The sequence below is a fragment of the Enhydra lutris genome, unplaced genomic scaffold, assembly GCF_002288905.1.
Source record: "Enhydra lutris kenyoni isolate GAN:26980312 unplaced genomic scaffold, ASM228890v2 scaffoldscaffold5, whole genome shotgun sequence".
NCBI lineage: Eukaryota > Metazoa > Chordata > Mammalia > Carnivora > Mustelidae > Enhydra > Enhydra lutris.
The window spans coordinates 8,286,244-8,307,360 of record NW_019154089.1 but is presented as its reverse complement, the minus strand read 5'-3'; the positions used below and the strand labels follow the sequence as shown (position 1 = coordinate 8,307,360).

The following is a 21,117-nucleotide window of genomic DNA, read 5'->3' as shown; positions in this document are numbered from 1 at the left end:
CTGTTTTCACTCCTACTTCTTGACTGCCCCCTCCTGTGTCACCTCACTTTCTGTGCATGTGGTGGTTGATGCCTTCTCAACACTACGTCTTTGAGTCTGGGCATCACCCTCCCTGCTCCCTGCCTAACATGACCCCCAATCATGAGCTCTGAGTGCAGCGGCTGTGAGGTTGGCCAATGTGTTGGGCCCTCTTACAAGCTTGGCTGTATGGAATCAAGAGTCCACAAATGGTTAATGGTTAACAACCCTCAGATCCTCTTAGACCAGTCAGGATACACCAGTGGCAGGGACTGGGGACACCCAAAAAGCAGGATAAGAACTGGGATGGGCTTGGACAGGCTGGGTCTTTTTGAGCTATCCCCGTGGGGACCTAGACAGAGGAGATGCAGGAGGGGTCTGCCTGGAGCTGTGACCACAAAGGTCAAGGAGGTTGCTTCATGTGGCTGGTGCGGCCTGGAGTGATAAGGATCCCTTCCCAGGGAAGAATGAACCACTCAGAGGGCCGTCCCTGCGCCAGGGTCTCTTAAGCAGGATACAGGACCCTTTGAACCCTGAGTCTGGGTGAAGGCTGGGCTTTCTAACTCACTATATCTGTCCAGAAAGATGCTGTCAGGGGCTAGAGCTGGACAAGGGGCAACTGTCCCTGCAAATTCCAACAAGGCTGAATCCTCTGCTCATTTCGGGCTTCAGAAACCTCCCAAAATGGTGGGAAGAGGAGAAAAAAGGTTGAAGCACTGCCTCCTCCCTGGGAGGGTTACCCCCACAAAGTTTCTGGATAGGCAACAGTTTCCTCTGTGATGCAACAATAATTAAACCCATTGTAGAGATAAAGGAGCCAAGGCTTAGAGAGAGGGATGCTCTTGGACAACCCAGGGATCAGTGGTGGAGAACCCAAACCTGAAACACAGGGGTACCTGGATGGCAGGCTCTGTTGGGGAAATTCTGCCCTTGGCCCCAGGTCTTCCCTGGAACATTCCAGGCCATTCCAGCATCCCTGCCAACACTTGGAGGAATGTCCCTTAACAGCTGCCCTGAGGGGGAACATCCCTATGCTGGTCTAGGTGAACAGAATTTCCTGACTTTCTTATCCATGAGATAGTAGAAGAAGTCAGGGGAACAGGAACAGATACGGGTTCAAATCCTGTGCCTGCCATCACTGACTGTGTGAGCTAGGCAGGCTGCGGGTCTCCTGGACTCCTACAACAAGGGCTGGCTGGCCCAGGGAGGGTGAGATCAGCTGAGATGCCCATGTAGAGATCCCACTGGATGTAAAGCACAAGGAGGCCCACTTCCTTCCCATCATGATAACTTCCTCTGCGATAAGGAGCTCGGAGTAGCCACAAGCCCCAGTTTCCTCCACAGCCTGTGGGAGGACACTCACAGGAAACCCCTTCCAGAGGGTTTTCTCCTGGCCCTGTGGGAAGGCGGGGCCAAGAGGAGTCACACTGCCCACAACGGTCCCTGCCCTCACCCTCCCACAGTCCCATCCGGGGCCCCTGAGTCAGCACACACACTCGATGTTATTGCTACCACTTTCCATGCAGTGCAATCTAGGAATGCTTGTCCATGTCATGGCCTCAGCCTTGATGTCATCTTTCCAGAAGAAAGATGTGTGGCTGCCCATGAGTCTCATAGCCAAACCCAGGAACTCTGTCCTTCGCACGGTGACTTGGGTGCCTGTCCACATCCAGGTCTCCTGCCCAAGCAGCCTCCAAAACACTGTCTCTTAATGTGGGTCCTGAGACAGTGCAAACCTCCTCCTTCATCCCTAGGACCCCATCTTAGACACCTCGACAGTGCTTTTAACTGTTCCTACTTACATTCAAAAGCACCTTCTGGAAAGGGTGTTGAGTGTATTAATCCTGCTTCTCCATCCATGGGGCTATGGAGTACACAAAGGCAGGGCCCAGTTTTCCACCATCCCTGTATCCTCCTCCCCTGCTGGGAACCTAGTAGGTGCTCAATAAAAATGAATGAATGACTGAATTACTCCATTATATCATCGAGTTCTGAATAATTCTACCTCCTAAATCTCTCTAGAATCTGCCTCCTCTTCCCCATACCTGCTTCTAAAAGTTTGTCTCTTTGCTCCCCAAATACTCTTCCACTAGGCTCTCTTCTCTCTCCCTCCCACAATCTGACTTGCCCACCTGACATGATTTGCCCTTTCAGCCCAGGAAGCTTTTTGATCCTCTGTGAGCCCCCAAACTGAGAGAAGTGTTTTCTTGGGATCCCACAGCTCTGAACTTCCCCCGTCCCAGCCAGGATCCACACAATGGGAGGATCCAGTGCTGTCTGTCTCCTCTACCAGGCTGAGAGCCTCCGGGGCCAGATGTGAGGGCCACTGGAAGGGTCCCATCCACTTCCTCCCCAGCACAGGGCCTGGTACAGATCTGAAGAGTCTGTTGACTGTCTGAGCTGTGACAACTCATTTCCAAAAGAAAAGTCATGTTCCATCTCAGAGGGGCCACACCAGCTCTGTGCCTCCTTCTATACCAGCTTAGACACTGCCTGTGGCCCCCACTCTCCACCACCCAGGTTCCAGAACCCGGTCTGACACAGACCTCCACTCTGAGACATCTGCATCTAGTGTTCTTGACCTCTCCTGTGCCTCCTAAGAGCTCCCTGGAAGGGACTGAGCAGGGCCCTTACGGAAAAGCGAGAAGGATCAGCGCCTGGACATGCCATACTCTCACCCCAGCCTGGCCACCTAGAAATGTTCCACCAGGGTCAGAAGGGCAGGAACGGCATCATGTTTGGGCCCCAGTGGGGCCTGGAGAACTAATGTCTGCCATCCCTGTGCAAGGGCAGCAACCCTTCTGCCATCCAGTGAAACCTGCCAGGGCCACAGGCTCAGACCACAGTACTTAGAGCGTGAATTCTACCTGCTGTCGAGGGCTGTCTACTTGAGCCCAGCAGACATCACTTGTGTCCTACCCCATCAAACTAGACTCTATCTGGGGCCAAAAACCTCACACCCAGTGTGGGGAGCTTCTCCATTTCAGAGGGCCACCTGCAGAGGCATGGGGGCTCACATGGGTATACTTCATGTAAAACATCCAATCACGCCAGCACACAGACACTCAGAAATGTACACATAGGCACCCACACCTCTACAGCCATAAAACTCCGAGCATGGGGCAGCAAACATAAACTCGTGCTGTCCTCTCCAAACTTCATTGTGAAAATCAAACACTTGTCAGCCCCTCAAGAGCCTGTGGCTTTTTCAGAAGCAGTTCCTGTTCCACAGAGAGGCCTCTGGAGCTGGAGGTGAGCTGAGGTAGGGGCCAAGTAAAAACTAAAGTTTGAGAAGCTGCTGTACCCTGACCCCTGCCAGGGACTACGTGTAGGAACGCAGTGCCTATCTCAGACGACAGTCAGCATGCAGAAGGAGGTGAGGCTCACATAGCTCAGAGCCTAGAGTCACTTAGCAAGGTGGTACTGGAGTCAGAACTTGAACTCAGAGCCCCAGCTTGGGATCTGCAGCTTGGGGGTTGAACGCAGCTGTGAAAACTGGGACTGTTGCTGTCACATGGGATCTTACCATGAAGGAACACTCTGCTATCTTGCTGGATGGGTGTCATGTGAACACATCTGTCATTCTCCCTGCTCACAGGGGCTGTGGGGCAGAGGTCCCTGGCTGGGCAGAGCTTGCTGACTACTCTGGATCCTTGCTGGGAGCTGTCCCAGGAACTATGCCATTTGGCTGGATTCTGCCTGGATGGACAGTGATGCAGGCCCATGAGGGTCTTCCTCCCACTCAGATCTCTCACTACAGCCAGAGGAGAGGGATCTAGGAGGAAAAGGGGAGGGTTGGTTGAAATAGGCCCCAGGGTGGGCACAGCCACCCCAAAGGCTTCTTGGGATTGGAGGCAGGGTGGAGAGTCTGGGCGTAGGAGCTCAATTCAGTATCTCCCAGGCCCCGCCCTGGCCACTCCAGGCCAGGAAGTCCAAGCTGTGCCCGGAGGCCCCTCAGAGGGAGGGGGCAGTCTCATTGGCCAGACTACCCAGGGAGGGTTGGAGAGTGCTCAAGGAGGCAGGCGGATGCGCTGCCAATTCTTGGAAGGGCTCATTAATGAAAACCCCTGAGCCTGACCACCTGGAGGAAAGGCTCACCGTTCCCATGTGTGATAAGGGCCAGGAGATTCCACAGGTCAGGTAGTTCCCCCGCCTCCCTGGCGTTTTGTGGTCACCATTAATCATTTCCTCTAACTGTGTATATAAGAGCTCTTTTGCCAGTGAGCCCAGTGCTCAGAGAGAAAGGCTAAAGTCCTCAGGAGGATGTGGCTGCAGAACCTGCTTTTCCTGGGCACTGTGGTCTGCAGCATCTCTGCACCCACCAGCTTACCCAGACCTGTCACTCGACCCTCTCGGCACGTGGATGCCATCCAAGAGGCCCTGAGCCTTCTGAACAAAAGTAGTGATGAGACTGCTGTGATGGTGAGTGAGGGAGTGCAGGCTGTCCCTGGGCCACTTTGCTGGCCTGGACTGGCCCTGCCTGTCAGCTTAATAAAATGGTATTTTTCTTTTCTACAGAATGAACCAGTAAAAGTCGTCTCTGGAATGTTTGACCGCCAGGTAAGATGTTTCTCTCCAACACACCTTCCCCTCTACCTTGGGGGTGGCTCCATTTCAGAGGGACTCTCACAGGGTGGTCAGTCCACTTTCACTCCAGTCAGCTGGCTGCCAGGAGGGGCTCTCAGGAGGCCACCGGCCTTGCCCCTGTGGCATTCACGTGAACTCCATTAGCTGAGCAGCCACGGACAGACCTAGCATTCAAGGGGCCAGGGGTCACCAGGGGACAGGTGGGTAGGCGGGAGTTACTGCAGGACACAGGGGCTGTGGGCTTAAGGCACTCATGAGACTAAGCCCTGTGGAGACAGCATGCTGGCTACAGAGGGGCACAGAGAGATTTCAGGAACAAGCTTTGTTCACATAGCAGGATGCCCCACCCTGCTACCTTCTCCCTGAATGGTGGGGGTTAGTGACCTCCTTTTCTGGGGCCTGGGACCCTCTCAAGATGCCAGGGAAAGTGGCTGTGCTGGCTGGGGGTGGCCTGAGCTGAATGGTGCAGATTCATGTTGGCACGGACAGAGCAGTGTGTATGACTGAACCCGGCATCATCCTGTGCCCCTCCCAAGTCCTACTCTTGGGGGACAGGGCTGAGAACAGGAAAGAGTGACGGGGAGGGTGTCATGTGCCCACCAGAGGGCACTTGTCCACTACTTACCAGGAAACGGACATTTCCCACAGGAGCCGACATGCCTGCAGACGCGCCTACAGCTGTACAGTGAAGGCCTGCGGGGCAGCCTCATCAGCCTCAAGCAACCCTTAACCCTGATGGCCAACCACTACAAGCAGCACTGCCTCGAAACCCCGGTGAGTGCCCACGTCAGGGTCCCAAGCTGGAAGGTCTTGGTCTAGAACGGTGGAGGAGTGGATAAGGAGGGACCTTTGGCTGTAGCTATTCAGGACTCCAAAGGGGTTCTGTGTTAACAGATTTGCCCCTCTAGAGATTGAGCAGCCCTGCCCATTTTCACCTCTAGGAGTTAAAGCCATGGAGCTCCAGGGGCCTATACACTCCCCAGAGGGATCTGCTTCTGTCCTTATTATCATCAGTGAGGTCAGAGGTGAGGTAAACCCAAGGAAACTCAGGTCCTGCCTAAGGTCTAGGGTATATTCCGGGGCCCAAGTGCCACCTCCATGGCCCCTTGTGAGGTGCCTAATTGCAGGGGAGCAAGGAGGGGGTCACACTCAGATTGGACTCCTGCCCCTTCTGGGTTGCTGGCCCGAGAATGAAGAGACACCGGCCCAACCGCCCAGCCCAGCAGACCAGCTTCGGGCTGGCGTGTTGTCAGGCTCTTGGCCGTGGCTGCCACTGGCAAAGTTGTGCATCCTTTGGGTGACACGTGGTGGCAAGCTTGTCATCTGACCCAGGTCAGCAGGCAGGCTCCAAATGGGCCTTCTGGCCTCTGAGTTCCAGAAGACAGTGCAGAAACACACTGGTGCTTCCCACACATTACCTGTTCACACCTGAACTTAAAAGTTTTGTTTTGTTTTGTTTTTAAGGAAACTCCCTGTGCAATCCAGACTATCACCTTCAGAAGTTTCAAAGAAAACCTGAAGGAATTTCTGTTTAACATCCCCTTTGACTGCTGGCAGCCAGAAGCAACAGAGGCCGGTCCAACCAGGAGCCAGCCCTGAGAGTGTAGTTCCCGAACCACTGCACTCCTACCCACGGACTGCTGAAACTCAGGATCTTCACCTTCGAGGGACCACAGGGCGGGCCAGGGCCAGGGCCAGGGCCAGGGCCAGGGTGGGGGGCACGGACTTGCTCTGGGCCATGCTGCCCTTGTTACCAGCTTGGTATATGGGGAATGGGGAACGTTTTACATTGGCAGGGATCAGTAATATTTATTTATATATTTATGTATTTTAATATTTATTTATTTATTTATTTAAGATCATACTCTCTATTTATTCAAGATGTTTTGCCATAATAATAAATTATTAAAAGCCCATTCTTATTTGTGTAGTTTCCAGTTTGTTCTTGACCATGAGCAAATGCTGATGGTGTGCTCCTCCCCACAGGGCAAGGGGTGAGGGGAAGAGGAGCCACCAGGTTGGGGACGGGGCAGGATGCTCCAGCAGGGGCAGCCCTGACAGAGCAGAGGGGAGGTAAGAGTTGGCCTAGGTGCTGCACCTGCACACCCAGATATGCTTCGCTGGCTACTCAAGGGCTCCCACTGTAGAAAGAGGTTTTTAGCTTCCCTTGGAAGTTCAAGGCACCTGGTCAGTGGGAACTTTGCTCCGGTATGAGGCCATCCTACTTCCTGAGAAGGCTTGGGAGTTCCTGGAGCTTGGCTGGTCACTGGCTGAATGGGCCTGCCCTAGAGTGAGGCAAAACACCTGTGCCCCTCAGAGGCTTGGCCCTGTGGCCACACCCTGACCCTCACACTCAGGGCCTCAGCCACTCCCAAGGGGAACCAGTAGATAGATTACCTGTTCAGGGGGAAACAAAAAAAACAAACCACAGGGTCAGGGCCCAGAATATTTACCAAACTTTCCCCCAAATGGGTGATCCTAATCTGTGAGAGTCAGAATGTATATTCAGAATTTATCAGGACATGGCTCTAGTGTGGCATTTTTGTGAGCTGGCTTTTCTTTTTACATGAAGTTTTGCATCCAACCAGGGGCGTTCCTCTAAAACCCAAGGCCTTCAGGCCAAGAAATAGCAGTGCTCTGTTCTTCACTTGCTTTGCCTGCCAGGTTGGAGGCTGTGTTCGGGAACCTGTTCCCCTGTGTCCCTCCTGGGGACTATGAGGAAGTGGGTGTGTCCTCAAGTGTCAGGCAGACAGGACAGCAAGACCAGCTTTCTCCTTGACAGGTGGGCCTGAGGAAGCTGGCTTGGTGCAGCTGGTGCCCGTCTTGCTCTTTCTCCACCCCACTCACTCTCTCTGCTCTGGCCTGCACCTGTAGACAGCACCGGTCCTGGTCACAGACCTGTCCCAACAGGCAGGCAGAGAGGTCATGACTCAAAATTTGATTACAAATAAAAATTATTAGAGCAAGCGTGATTTTCAGCAAAGACAAGAATCCATGAAGTGTGCTGTGGTCATAGAAAATGCATGAAAAGCACATTTTGCCCAGCGATAAGGTCCTCTCTGTCTTCCACGTAAGCCAGTGATGACTGATAAGAGACTTAGCATTTCCTTAGACTCACTTATATAGGTACACTTCTCCACAGAAATGCTGCCAAGCTCAGGGCTCAGATCAGCGTGGAGCTACCTTCCAGTCCTACCATGTACCTGTACGTGTTCCTGGCTTGTGCACTCTGGGGATCAGAAAACCATTGCGCCTCCATGATGACAGCCAACGTGTCTGCCTACGATAATCACACGGCAGTCTGTGCTGAAATTCAGAAAGAACTTTCGGCTGACAACATTATATACAACGTAAGTCTGGGTCTTCATCAAACATCACTTTGCTCTCAGTGGCCCTTTGTGTTTCTGATCGATTTCTCCTGCTTTCAGGGTTCCTTCAAAAGGCCCCAGAACACCAGTGAGGTAAGGTGCTATTGCCACATGGACCTTTCTGACCACATTTGAAAGGGATCATCACCCCAGTCAGTACCCATCACAGAGATAAGAACAAAAGACACTGGAGTGAGGAATCCGGGGAGAAAAAGAGTTTGAGTTTGGGTCCTCTAGCTCAGTCAACAGATGAATCAGTGGCCAGGTTCTAGGCTTTTCCCAGATTAGCCCTGGGCCTAGGGAGAGACCAGACACCATAGCACCTGTGGGACACCTGTGGGGCAATCAGGGTAGGGCCTGAATTTGAGTTCAGAGCTCCATCTAGCCAGGGTGACCAGGGCTGGAAGGCTGGGGCTCAACTGTACACTACCACCAACCCCCTGCCCTTCACCCCGTTTCAGGAGCCCTGCTATGGTGAGTTTACAAAAGACTTCATCTCCACCCTGAAGGAACTTACGAAATCTTACAAGTATGACCTTCACATAAAAAAGGTTTATAAGGACATGGAAGAACTCACCAGAATCTGCCCAAAGCTGAAAGTAAGTTACTGTTTGCTCTTAGAGGATAGTTAGGCTACCATAGCCAGGGACCCAGTGGGACAAAGGGCTTCTTATGGCCCCCACTTGCCACATGTGAGGCCTTACATACTACTTTCTGATCCCAAAAAAGTGCACTCACTGACAGGAGCTAGGGGTTGGGAGGGTGGGGATTTAGCGGTTGTTTCAGAGGTTTCTGTGATGCCCTCTGCCAAGCCCCCATGCACAGGGGTCAGTGTGGAGCAGGTCTGAGTTCAGAGCAGGGCTGTTGTGTAATCAGCCTGGGGAGCGGGAAGGGCTGCTCAGTGCCAACCCCAGCTGGGCAGCCAGTCCAAGGGAGTTTTGGTTTGCCATGCCATGCCCGGGGCTCTTTCTGGGCTGATAAACCTCACTGGGAATCCACTATGTATGGATGGATAGTGGTTTAGGGGGGTATGTTCTTGGGAAATGACGGAGGTATTCCCGTGTGTGCCCCCTGCTTACAGAGGCCCCTGTGTGCTCCCACCCTGCTTGTCCTTGTGTCCCTGTCCTGGACTGCTGTGGGACCTGCCCACATTTTGCTGGCTCTCACCCCACGGCTGCAGGTGGGCCTCAGACCCTGTACTCCACTATCACCAGATGGCCCCCAGTGTGTCCCTAAGATAGATGGGGAGGGCCTGCCAAAGTTATCTCCTAGGCAGTGGAGGGCTTATTATAGGACCCTTGTGGCTTATAGAAGAGAGTGTGCTTTTATTTTTTTCTGCTAAAAATATGACTTAAATATGTCTTTCTTATTTAGCCAACAAAATCACCCAAGAACTGTACTACTGAGGAAAGTAACTTCTCACAGTTTAAGGAAGCCTTACAGAGTGTTGTCATATCCATAGAAGGATGGAAATCCTGTAAAACCATCAAGAACAGCCTCTGAGACCCTATCCTCTCACTGGAGCCTGGTTAGAGCTGTAAGAAATAGGACTGGAGGAGCCTTGGGAACAATTTATAGCCAAGGTGGGAGTTCGCTGGCCCTGGGCTGGCTGATGAGACTGTGGGTGGGTAATGGGGGCAGGGGTGTGCCTGAGGAAATATTTCTGTAGCTGATTTAACAGCACCTGCTACTTCAATAAAGCTGGTGTATGTAAATGCTGGTGAGAGTCACGAAGAGTCCAGTCTCCTGGGGCCCATGACAGACCGGAAGGGGCAGGGGGCTGGGGCTGATGGCCCCATTACCGGGACTTCTGACCTGGAGAGACAGGAGTCTCTCAGGAGGAGAGGCCTAAGAGGGTGAGGGTGAGCAGGAGCCCCTCCTCATCAGCTTCTCTGCTGCCCCTCTGGTGCAAAGTGGACAAAGGAAGGGCTCCATCAATCTATGCAGCTTGTTACTAGCCCTCTTCTCCCTGTGTCCTTCAGAACTCGAATCAGAACCTTTCCTCGATCCCCCCACCCCCAGCTTCACTCAGCACCCAGCCATCCCTGGATCCAAGAGCCAAGACTTAAGGCTCAAGCCCCTCCCTTGTGTGGTCTCTACTACTGCTCTTGGGGGCTCTAAATCTCATTCTCCACCCCCTCCCCTGCCCCTTGCTGAGGGCTGATGTGACCACAGAAGGTCAGACCTGGTAAATGGCTTAGAGGAATGGGGGCTTGCAGCCTACTCACAGATGGCTGGGCATAGTGGGGAACTTGGACCAGGTAGGGGGCCCTACAGGGACCAGGGACATCTCTAAACCCCCAGCTTCTTCTAGACCAGAAAATAGCTCTCCAACTTCAAAGTAAAGCCCCTCACCTGCAAAATCTCCCACAACACCCTTCAGAGCCCCCTTGGCATAAAGCACCCTTGCTGACTACTATTGGCCCCACCCCAGAGCATGGGGCACTGCCTTGGTGAATCCACCAGCTGCCCTGGTCCTGAGGTACTGCCACACTGAGCTACCAACTTCGGACCCCTCACCCTCAATTCAAATCCTAACCCTGATTTGAAGAGTTTATTGGAGGTGACATCCTCCTACCATTCAAACCTCTCAGACCATGAGGTCCTTCGCCAAACCAGGAAAGATAAAAGATCTATTGTTCTGGAATACAATTAGGTATTAAGCTGCAACCACAATATAGCTCAGGCCAGACCTGTCTGCAACATCTACCTTCTGACAGACTGCTTAGCTTTGAAGCTCAAGATTATGCCCACAGCCAACACACAGACCTACCATAGCCCTGCCAACCCCCATCCCTTGCTCTAGACTTCTCAGACTACTCCCTGCACATCTCTACCTTGAGAAGCCACATCAGGCTGGAGGTCAGCAAATGTGACTGAGTAAAGTTGCCAGATTATCTCAGAACATGGAGGACAGCCCTGTCACTCAGGTGTCAAGGCTAATGGGTTCAGTGGTCAAGGATGGTTATAGTCCTGAGAAAGCCCATGGTATGTCCCCGAGAGGCTGTGAGTTCCTGTCCCTCGGGCACCTCACATGCGTGCTCAGGGTTCCCAAAGTTACTTCTCTGTGATAAGCACTAGAGGGTGTGGGATGCACGGCAGGATGGGGCTGCAGCGACACAATGGGGAGAAGACCCACCACTTTACTGCTCCAACCTCTGGGCCTGAGGCATCTAACAGTAGAGCACTGGGGCCTAGCTTGTACACCCTTGTCATCCCATTACTCAGTTCAGGACATCAGGGTGTGTACACAGGCCTGGTCTGCCACTAACCTGCTGTGTGACATTGAACAGGTACCTCTGTCTCTCAGTCACAATCCATAAAGGCAGGGTGGGCTCTAGCCCCAGAGGCCAGACCACAGCCTTGGTTCAGCGTCTTTGTCATGCTATAGGGCCTCAGAGCATCTGGCTCAACTCTAGGAAACTAAGGTTGACAGGCTCTGGTGCCTCTTCTGGGAAACAGGAAAGTTGGTAAGAATAAAGGTGGGATGTCAGTTCTTCCACAAAGAGTAACAGCCTCCATACCCTTGTCATCCTTAAACCTTGGCCAAGGCTCCCAAACAGCCATCCATGAAGAGACCCTGCAGTGAGAGCCGCTTGGATTTTCTCTGTGTCCTAGTTCTCCCTCTAATAGACTCACATCCGGACAGTGGCACTGCTCCTGTTGGGGGCTGGAACCAGGTAGAGAGCCATGTGGGTACTTCTCTGGAGACCCAGGCAGGCCAGAGCCCACACTTTCCTCAGAGCCTAGTGGCATGACTGCTTTAGCATCTGTGGAGAGGCTGGTACACTGGAAGTCCAGAGCTCTGGGCTGGATACCTGGGCACAAGTGACCTGACCTCCGGCTGGCTGGGAATGGCCCTAGGCACTCTCTTTTCCTAGGAGACCAAGCAAAATATCCAGGCCTGGGTGGCTCAGTCAGTTAAGCATCTGCCTTCAGCTCAGGTCATGATCCCAGGGTCCTGGGATTGAGTCCCACATTGGACTCCCTGCTCAGCAGGGACCCTGCTTCTCACTCTGTCTGCTGTTCTCCATGCTTGTGCACACACTCTCTCTTTCTGACAAATAAATGGAATCTTAAAAAAAAAAAAAAAAAGACCAAGTTATATCCCTCCAAGGGAGATAACCAAAGGCAGGTGAGGGTCATGCTTAGCCTGACCCTGAGGAAACACTCTTGGGTTTGCTAGGGCCATCTCTAGACCAGGAAGGAGAGCAAGGTGGGGTGGCCTGAGAACAGAGGCTCACCCATACATCAGGACTTCCCAGGACAGTAGGACAGCGCCTCTCCCTTCACTTCACAGGGACTTCACTAGAGACCACCTCAACTCTATCACCTCCTGCCTCCTGGGGGTCCCCCTTTCCCCCTAAGAACTCAGCAGTACTGAGGTTAGAACCAGGACACACAAAAGTGTTCATATAGCCTCTTCCATACGCTAGGCCTTAAGAACTGGATCGCCCTGCTGGCAGCCACATGGCAGTCTCTGTCACAGGCCTTAGCATGGCTATATGCTTTGATGCAGCCTTCAGATGTGGGAGATCACACAGGAGGAGGCAAACTTCATCCACAGAAACAGCCAATGTGTCAGTCCATGAAATAAAATGATGGACATGAAGCTAACGTGGCAAGGCCCCTGTGAAAGGGCCAGAATGGCATCAAGGCTGGGATGATGCCATGTGGGATTGGGATTTTCTCCTTGGCTTCCTACCCTGTAGTGGTATAAATGTGAATGTGGCTGGATGTCAGGAAACATACTGAGCACCAAGATGGTGGCACAGAGCATGTGGTTCCCTTGATTATGGAAAATTTGCATCTTCAGTGTCTTCAGGTAAATGGGGTCCTGTGGGAGCCTGTATCGAAGGACTCTCCAACTCAGTTATTCAATCAAGATGCTGGTGATTAGCTTTAAAAGGGGCTGCTTCCCTCAAAAGCCCAGAGGGTTAGATCCTCTTTCTAAGATAACATGGATAGCAAAAGAGGCCTGGCTGCTCTTCCTTGGCCGGCAGGATAGGATGCCCAAGGCATCCTCAGTTAACCTCACAACTGTCCTGTGCCTAGAGTTACAGGTGGGACTACACATCTAGCCTGCACCACACAGCCCCCAGTGGGGTCCTGGAAACTAGGTCCTGAGCCCTTACTCCTCTTGTTTCCTGGCTGCCTATATATGTATGAGCTTGGGAATTCAGGGTCTTTATGACTGAAAGTGGGGGCCAGGGGTTGCATGGACCAGGCACATACTGCGCCAACCTGGGCTTCTGAGCAAGCTGCTATTCGTGTTGAAGGCACATGGTTGAATCTAGCAGATCCTATCCTGGCCCCTCCCACAGTGTTCCATGGGCTTCACAAAAAAGAAATCTGGCATTTAGGTCTCTCTCAGGCCTCAGTTTTCTTAAAACTGTCGAGTAGGGTTGTGGCGGGCACAGAGAAGTGCCAGCCCCAGACCAGTCTGCTTGGACAGAGGGAGGCTGAGACAGGACAAGGTCAGGAAAGCCCGTTTCTCCTGAGAGCACCCTGATGCTGACCCTGCTTCCCCAAGGAGTGAGACGGGCAGAATGTTCAGGGCATCCAGGTCTGCAGAGCAGGTCAGAGTAGAGCCAGCCCCCAGGCTGGGATCTGGGGCTGAGGGGAGGGTCCTCTCACCTACAGTTGGTGCGGGATGCTCCCTGCCCCCAGGGCCCAGAGAGGCCTGGCCTTTGTGCAGGCCACACAGGAGGTCAGCTCCTTGGAATCCTCAGGCCTGGCCCCCAGAAGCCCCCTCACTGGACCCTCCCAAATGGCTGACCAACTTCCCTGCTATGAGGAGACCCTGGGCTGCCAGGAAAGACAGAGCTTCACAAGTTATTTTTCACTGTGGTTTGAGATAACAGCAGTGAAACAGTTTCATGTTGCTGCCACTGATGTTATCTCTGGCCCAGACCTACTCTTTCAACTTAAGAGATGATTAATTTTAAACCTGTCTCCCTTTTCTTTCTCTTAACTTCAAGGGAAGATCAGCACAAACTCCCCGGGTTCTGCCCGCAAATGGACTTACTGGACCCTCACCCACAGGCAAGGTCCACATCTTCTTCAAGATCCTGCAGTTCTTTTGGAGGCGGAGAAAAGTCTTTCTAAAAATATTTGTTTTGAGTTTTCACTAAGTTGTACATTAAATACATTTCAGTGAGATTCTATGTATGCCTATATCAAGATAACCAACACGGAGAGCCAGATAGGGAGCATTTTCTAGCACCCCCGAAGGCTGCCTGTGCTCTTCCCCTTCCCGTTAGTATCTACTTCGTTGGGTATCTCGCCACTTTCACCATAAATTCATCTTGCCTTTCTTCAACTTCATTTAGGTGGAATCAGAGACTGTGCTTCTATGTTTGATGTCTTTTGTACATTATGTGTGTGTGATTCTTTCTGGTTGTTGCATGGAGCTGCAGTCTATTCTATTTTGTTTCTGCAAAGTAGTCTATCGTGTCCCACCGTGTATGTCCCCATATCACTGCTGGTGGATATTTTGGCTGTTTCTGCTTTTTGGCTCACATTAATAAAGCTATGAACATTCCTGTACTCCTGTCTTGGTGAGCATTATGTATGCATTTCTGTTGGAAATGCTGGGAATGGTGTGGAATTACCAGATCACTGGACATACATATTTTTAGTTTTAGTAGATATACTGCCAAATATTTTTCTAAGGAAAAGTGTTCTATAAGCAGTAGTATTGCTGGTTCTCCTGCCTTTTGTAGAAATTGCTTATCCATCACTCTGACCTCTCCTTTCCTTTCATGTGATCTGAAGCTGCTTCCCAAAGTCCTCCTCATTTCTGGAATTTTTTCCCTGCATTGGTCAGTCTTGCCCAGCTGTGAACATTGTGACAAGCCAATTGTTGGGAAACAAAACCCAAATCTGATTAGTAAGCCTGGGCCCCAGACCTTGCTCACAGGACCGCTGGAGCTGCCCTTGGGGAGCCTGGCTTGAGCGGGCTGCAGGGAAGTCAGCTCATTGATAAGAAAAGAACTTAGCCCATTTACACTCGCCACTTCCCCATGCTACCTTGGCTGTGTAGGGGCTGCCTCCACATCTGCATCTCCTTTCGGGGGCAGTGTTGTCAAAAATGGCCCAGTTTGACTTGCCAGTGTGTTGTGCAGTGGAGCCCTTGTCCATAAGTCTCTTGCGCCAGAGTCTCTGGTGGGGAGAGGGGGTGGCGAGAAAACTATTATGTGCTACCATCCTAGAGGAGAGACAGGCTGAGGGGCTCCATGCCAGGGAGTGTTCTGGGCTCCTCTCAGGGTCTCCATTCCCTCGCTAATTCCCCACCACATCCTTATGCTTTCACTTTCTTGGTCCCTTCCAAATCTGTGCACTTTTCCATCCTCTAGCCCTGCCCCAGCCTAGCCCATCTCTTCACAGATGGCTCATGGACATTCGTCTCTAGACAGACTGCTCCCTACTTCTCTCCCCATGGTAGCCTGATGGATTTACACACTCATGAATCCATTCAACAAATATTTATTAGTGCCTATGAAATATCTGGAACTGTACCAGGCTCTACAGGGAACCCAACCCTTGAGATATTTACATTTTAGGAAACTAGTCTGGCTGTGTCCCGCAGGGGCTGCCTGTTGGCTCAGTGTGAACTTCAAGCTTTATGATCTGGTTTAAGACCCTACACTGCCACTCTGGCTCTCACGAGCCCTGCAGACCACCCCCCACCCCCCAGCCCCACTGCTTACCACCTTGACTCCCTCAAGCAGCCTGAGGACCCAGGAACACTAACCAGCTACAGCTCTCCTACCAGCCCCTGTGTCTGGAATGCACCCCAGCCAAGTGCCTGGCATCTGTCCACAGGAAACAAGACCAGTGTCCTGAAGGAATGGACATGTGCTCTACTGGGGCATACTCCTCTCAACACTTATTCTGAGGCTTGCCTGCCCATCTCCTGGGCCTTAGGTTGCACTACCATCCCAAGTCCCCTCAGGGGACTGTGGGGTCTCTGCTCTGAACTACTGCCCTATCCCCTAGGTCTGAGGAGAATCCCCTCATTGCATGGGTGTCAACAGTGGCCAAATGTATTCCAGGGTCTGATGAAAAGGCATCTCTTCTCACCTATGATTAAAAGAAATCCACATAGGTTTTACAGAAATCAAGATGAAAAGGTATGAATTTCCCAACATTTAGAAAATGCTCTGTGGGACAAAGAGCAGCACAAGGCTATAAGGTACACCTTTAAAGTGAGGGATGTTGTTAGCATTGTCCTTATCAACAACAGCATCTGAGAAGTGAGTCAAGAGGATGACCTTGGGCCACCCAGGAGCCAGGGGAGCTGGGAATCTAATACCAGCATAGCTGCCTGCTCCCTTTCCCGCTTTATGGATTTGGGTACTCTCTCAAAGGAAACAGGAAAAGGGAGGGAAGCCCAGCTCTTGGTCAATGTGTCACACTTCCTCCTACCCAGAGCCTGGGGCAGCCCCAAGCTCTCCTGGTGGAAGCCCTGGCTCCTGCCCAGACTTCTTCAGCCAGCAGGGCTGGAGGAGGGTGGGGTCATTTCATGGGCTGGGAGGGGAAGCCAGGGAGTCAGCAACAGCTGCTAGAGCCACAGCTTCTAGTCAGAAACTACATGGTAACTCAGAGTCTCCCCTCTCCTCCCACACTCCAGGAAGCTGACCCCCACAGCCCTCAGGCCCCTTATCCCATTGGGATCTCTCCGGGGCAGCTGCTGCCAGCCCCTTGCAGATTCACAGAAGGGCTGTGGCTCAGACAAACCCTAACACCTCATCTCTCACCAGTTCAATCCTTGGAAATGCAAGTCCCATCCAGTGTTGGGACTCAGGCTGAAATCAGTGAAAGCTGCAAGAGCCTCAGGCCATAGTCATGCCAAAGGCTCCAATGCCTATGAATCTCAGGGACAGAGACACAGACTTGGGCTCCATGACTAAACAAAAATACTAGCTGTGGCTATGGGCCTGGGTCCTCTTGTTACTGTGAGTCCCCATGATAAGAAGGAGCATCTTTCCCTAGAATCAGCAATCCGAAGGTCCAGGAATCACAGACACAGACAGAGCAGGTCCATGACAGTGACAGACAAAGAGACATACATAGCTCAGAGCTCCTGAAAGTAACAGATGGACAGATACTGACAGAGTCCCTGGCACTGGAATTCTCAGCCAGAACTTGGAAGGGAAAGATGGAGAGACCAGTTGGGGACGGTGGCAGTGACAGACTGACACACAGACTTAAAGTCCCTAGCAGCGACAGTCCCAGCTAGTCCCTGGCTGCTGTAGTAGTAGTTCTGTCCTGACTTTGGCCCTTAGAAGTTCTTGGAATTTCCTCTTGTCACTGTGACCAGAGGCTTTGAGAGACTTTTACTAATCTGCCCTACCCCACGGTCCCCAGGAAGGGAGCGGGCAGTGGCCCTCATTGTCCCTGGAACTAGACTCAAGAATAAATCCATTCTCTTGTCCCCACCTCCCTTTCTAAGCCCTGGGGGCAAGGAAATCATCCCCCATATTTCTCCTGGGGCCACCTACTCACAGCATGGTGGACCTGTTTGTCCTGGAAAAGGTCTGAGGGACTACTGTGAGTCCAGATTCTGTGGGCACAATGGAGAATGTCAAGTAGAGGATGCAGGCCCACTGTTTAAGAAAATGCTTAGCTCTTAAGTGGCCAGCTCTTCTCTTCATACCTATGACCTCCAGGGTCCAGAGACCTGATATTCGCAAAGGTCCTAGCCAAGGGGAGAGACTCCAAGCCAGATGAAGACGTGGTGATTAGCCTTTTTCATAGGTAGGGAGACTGAGGCTGACTTGGACACATTCAGTTCTATAGAGTCCAAGAGACCCCTGGGAAGGGGTGAGATATTTCTACCTTGAAGGGATCTTCTTGCTAAAACCATGACTTGGCTGCCTGTCTCAGACTGGTCCCTGGGACAGAGACTCTGAGACAGAGATTAGCATGCAGGACTGCTTGTGGAAGAGAAGGGAAGCAGGACTGGGCAGGGGGAGAAGCTGGACTTAATGCAGTCACAACAAAAGTTTCAGCTAACCCAAAGGAGAATCCTAGAGCTAAGGTGGTCCTTTAAAGTTTTCCTGAGCTGGAGGGAGGAGGAAGTCAAGGTTCATCAGTAATTGGATACAGGCCCTCTCTAGACAAAGGCATGATTTTAGGCATAGCAATTTTTTTCAGCAAAGGAGATCCCCCCCAAAGAGACACAATATTCTATCTGGAGCTCAAGGTTGGTCTCTGTTGCTGGTAGGATAGACATAGGACAATGGCAGTAACTCGATCAACTATGGTAAGTAAGAGATCATGGTACTGGGTTTATACAGAGCCTCCATCCCTGCCCTCATGGCTATTCCATTCATGTCCCCATTGAGCCGTACTGGGGTAGAACAATAGAAGCTGGATAGAATCAACTGAAGAGTCAGTATTATGTACCTGATTTAAAAAAAAAAAGATTTATTTGTGAGAAAGAAAAAGAGAGAGAGAGCACGTGTGCGTACAATCTGAGGAAGGGGGGTAGAGGGAGAGAGACACTCAAGCAGATTCAGTGCTAAGCATGGAACCCTATGCAGGGCTTGATCTCACGACCCTGAGATCATGACCTAAGCTAAAACCAAGAGTCAGAGTCTTAGCCAAACGCACCACCCAGGCACCCCTTTCTACCTGATTATTGTATCTCTTCCACTGTGGTAGGATTTCTGGGGACCATTACCATGCAATATGAAACTCTTCATACTTTGTACCACAGACATCTGTCCATCACATTCCTTTATCCTCAACTTCCCTGTTCCAGGTTTTCTGGTCTTTCTTCTAGGTCCCTGACCAACCAGCGAAGCCATTTGCCACTGTCCATGAGTACATATATATTTTAATTTCAGACTACCACTCCACACAAAGCCTGTGGCCAGATGTACCACCTGAAGCTCTAGCCGACTGGGTTTTTCTTCACTATTGCCTTTCAAGGTCATCCTTGAGTGGAGCTAATAGTATAGTCTCTAACCATTTTTGGCTTGGTCCATATACAGATCTAACCTGTTTGTGAACCGAGTTTGGGATTTTGCCTCCTCCATCAGCTGGTCCTAGGGGGATCACTCACGCAGAGGTAGGTGTGAGCTGAGGGAGAGGCTCCTGTCCCACAGAAGTAGATGGCATAAAGTTTTAGATTACCTGTTTGTAGAGCTTACTTGTGCCCTCTGATCCTGCTCATACTTGACTCTAGATGTATGACTTCTAGCCTATGATGGGTTATTGCTAGGCCCACCTGACCTTATGGCTTAGTAAGTCTGGCAGAAACCAACTCATCACAAGTAGCTCTAGCTGCACAATCATTCCAGCTCCACTAGGGCTCAGTAGTATAACAGGAGCTATTTCTCAAAAGGTGTATAATCCCCCCACGTAGATGTTATGGCCTTGCTCCAGAATCCCAGGGAAACAACATCTTTTCACCACTATTGACACCTATAAAAACCATAGGTTCTGATCATTTATGTAGTGCAAAGGGCAGGACTACTTGTGCAATACCCTGAGGCTACTGCCAAGCCCTCTCCTGCCTGGGAGCCCACTCAAAGATGGCAAGCTTTTGTGTTACTGTCAGGGATATGGGTCAGAATAATATTCCCAGATGTGCAGTAGGTTGCAACCATAACTTTAAGAGGCCTACTGAACATGGTTCATTCTTCTGTATAATTTGTCTTATACATTGGAGGAAATTTCCTGACAGGCTGTAGACCACTGGATCTCTAAAAAGTTTGCTGCTGTGGCCGGCTCTGAAACTACCTTCTGGCATGCATGTGTGTTGTCATGGTCACCAAAGTGTCAGTCACTTCCTGATCACCTTGTCTGATTGGCATGACATCTCTGACAGACTGGACCAGTGTAATGGTCTGTGGGATGTCCAAATGGTCCAGATCTCATGGGACTATATTATGATAGAAAGAAGGAGGAAAAAACTTATGCCCAGAAATTGATACTGGTTTTTTTTTTCTAAGTGAATGCAAACTGTTTGAAAGGGATGGAAAAGAATGAAGTCATCAAGAGCAGTGGCCACTCAATGCTCAAGGCTATGTTAATCTGCTGTAGTAAAAATACAACATCTGGTAGGCACAGGGGCTATAACTATGGCTACCACTTGTTGAACAGGTAGTAGCCCAGTGCCATCTTCTAGGAGATATCTGGGTTTTACTGGTGACTTAAATGAAGATTTGATGGATTTCCTTTAGGTCTTCAATGGTGGCACTAATTTCTGCCATGACCTCTGGAATGTTACATTGTTTTTGATACACCCTTTTGGCTGGAACAGGAAGTTTTGGAGGCTTCCACTTGGTTTTCTTCTCTCTGACAGCTCTTACCTCACACATCAAGGACCTAAGGTAGGGAATTATGCTAATCAAGTGTGTTTATCTGATTATATTACTGGATGGGTGTGTGGATCCAGAAGGCCCATGATGAGCAGGATTCAGGTAAAGAATCTATTTATTATCTGAACTGCATATGCTTGAAGGTTTATATTCCTTCAGATCTCCATATAACAATTTCAACTCAAATCCTATGTTCAATAGTCCCTGAAACATTTAGATATCTATACTACCTACAGTTAAATAGTATCTATACTTACTTGAATAAATGACCACAGGTCCCTTTTGGAAAAGGCTAGAGAACATTACTATGCACACTTGCTGTACTGTTCTGGGATCTTTCCTTCTGGTAATCTGGTTTCTTTAGTCAATGAGTTTTAAGTCATAAGACTGGTTCAGATCTGGAAACTTGGTAAGGGATTTTTGACAGGATCATCATTCTTAATTGTTTCTTTTGACTGCACAGGGTAGCTCCATAATGGTGGGATTTCTCCCGCAAAGAAAGGTATACAGAACATGTCTGGGGAATACCATGATTCTGAGGTGCTATCTCTGGGGTAGCATGTTAAGAAAAGGCAGGGACCCTGGTTGGAGGGTGAAGGCCCTGATCTGGCCCTCAGATTGCAAGTCTGAGATATCTAGTATAGCCAGGAAGAGAAAAAATCAAGTCCCAAGGTAACTGCAAACCTAGGAGGTGGGCAGAGGCAGAGGAATCTGCAAAAGATTCCTCTGGTCCCAGAGAAGGGAGGGAGCCAGTAGTGGCATCATGGAGGCAGGGAAGACCAACAGATCAGAAAAGAACTCTAATCCTG

At 50.9% G+C, this 21,117-nt stretch overlaps 1 protein-coding gene across 1 annotated transcript; it reads left to right on the top strand.

Moving 5' to 3' along the window:
- Positions 1 to 4,272: 4,272 nt before the first annotated feature.
- LOC111141239 (colony stimulating factor 2) lies at positions 4,273 to 6,291 on the top strand. Its single transcript, XM_022493661.1, has 4 exons — positions 4,273 to 4,440; positions 4,537 to 4,578; positions 5,254 to 5,379; positions 6,070 to 6,291. Exons 1-4 carry the CDS (start codon positions 4,282 to 4,284, stop codon positions 6,202 to 6,204), a joined length of 462 nt encoding a protein of 153 aa, XP_022349369.1. The 5' UTR covers positions 4,273 to 4,281; the 3' UTR covers positions 6,205 to 6,291.
- Positions 6,292 to 21,117: the final 14,826 nt, after the last annotated feature.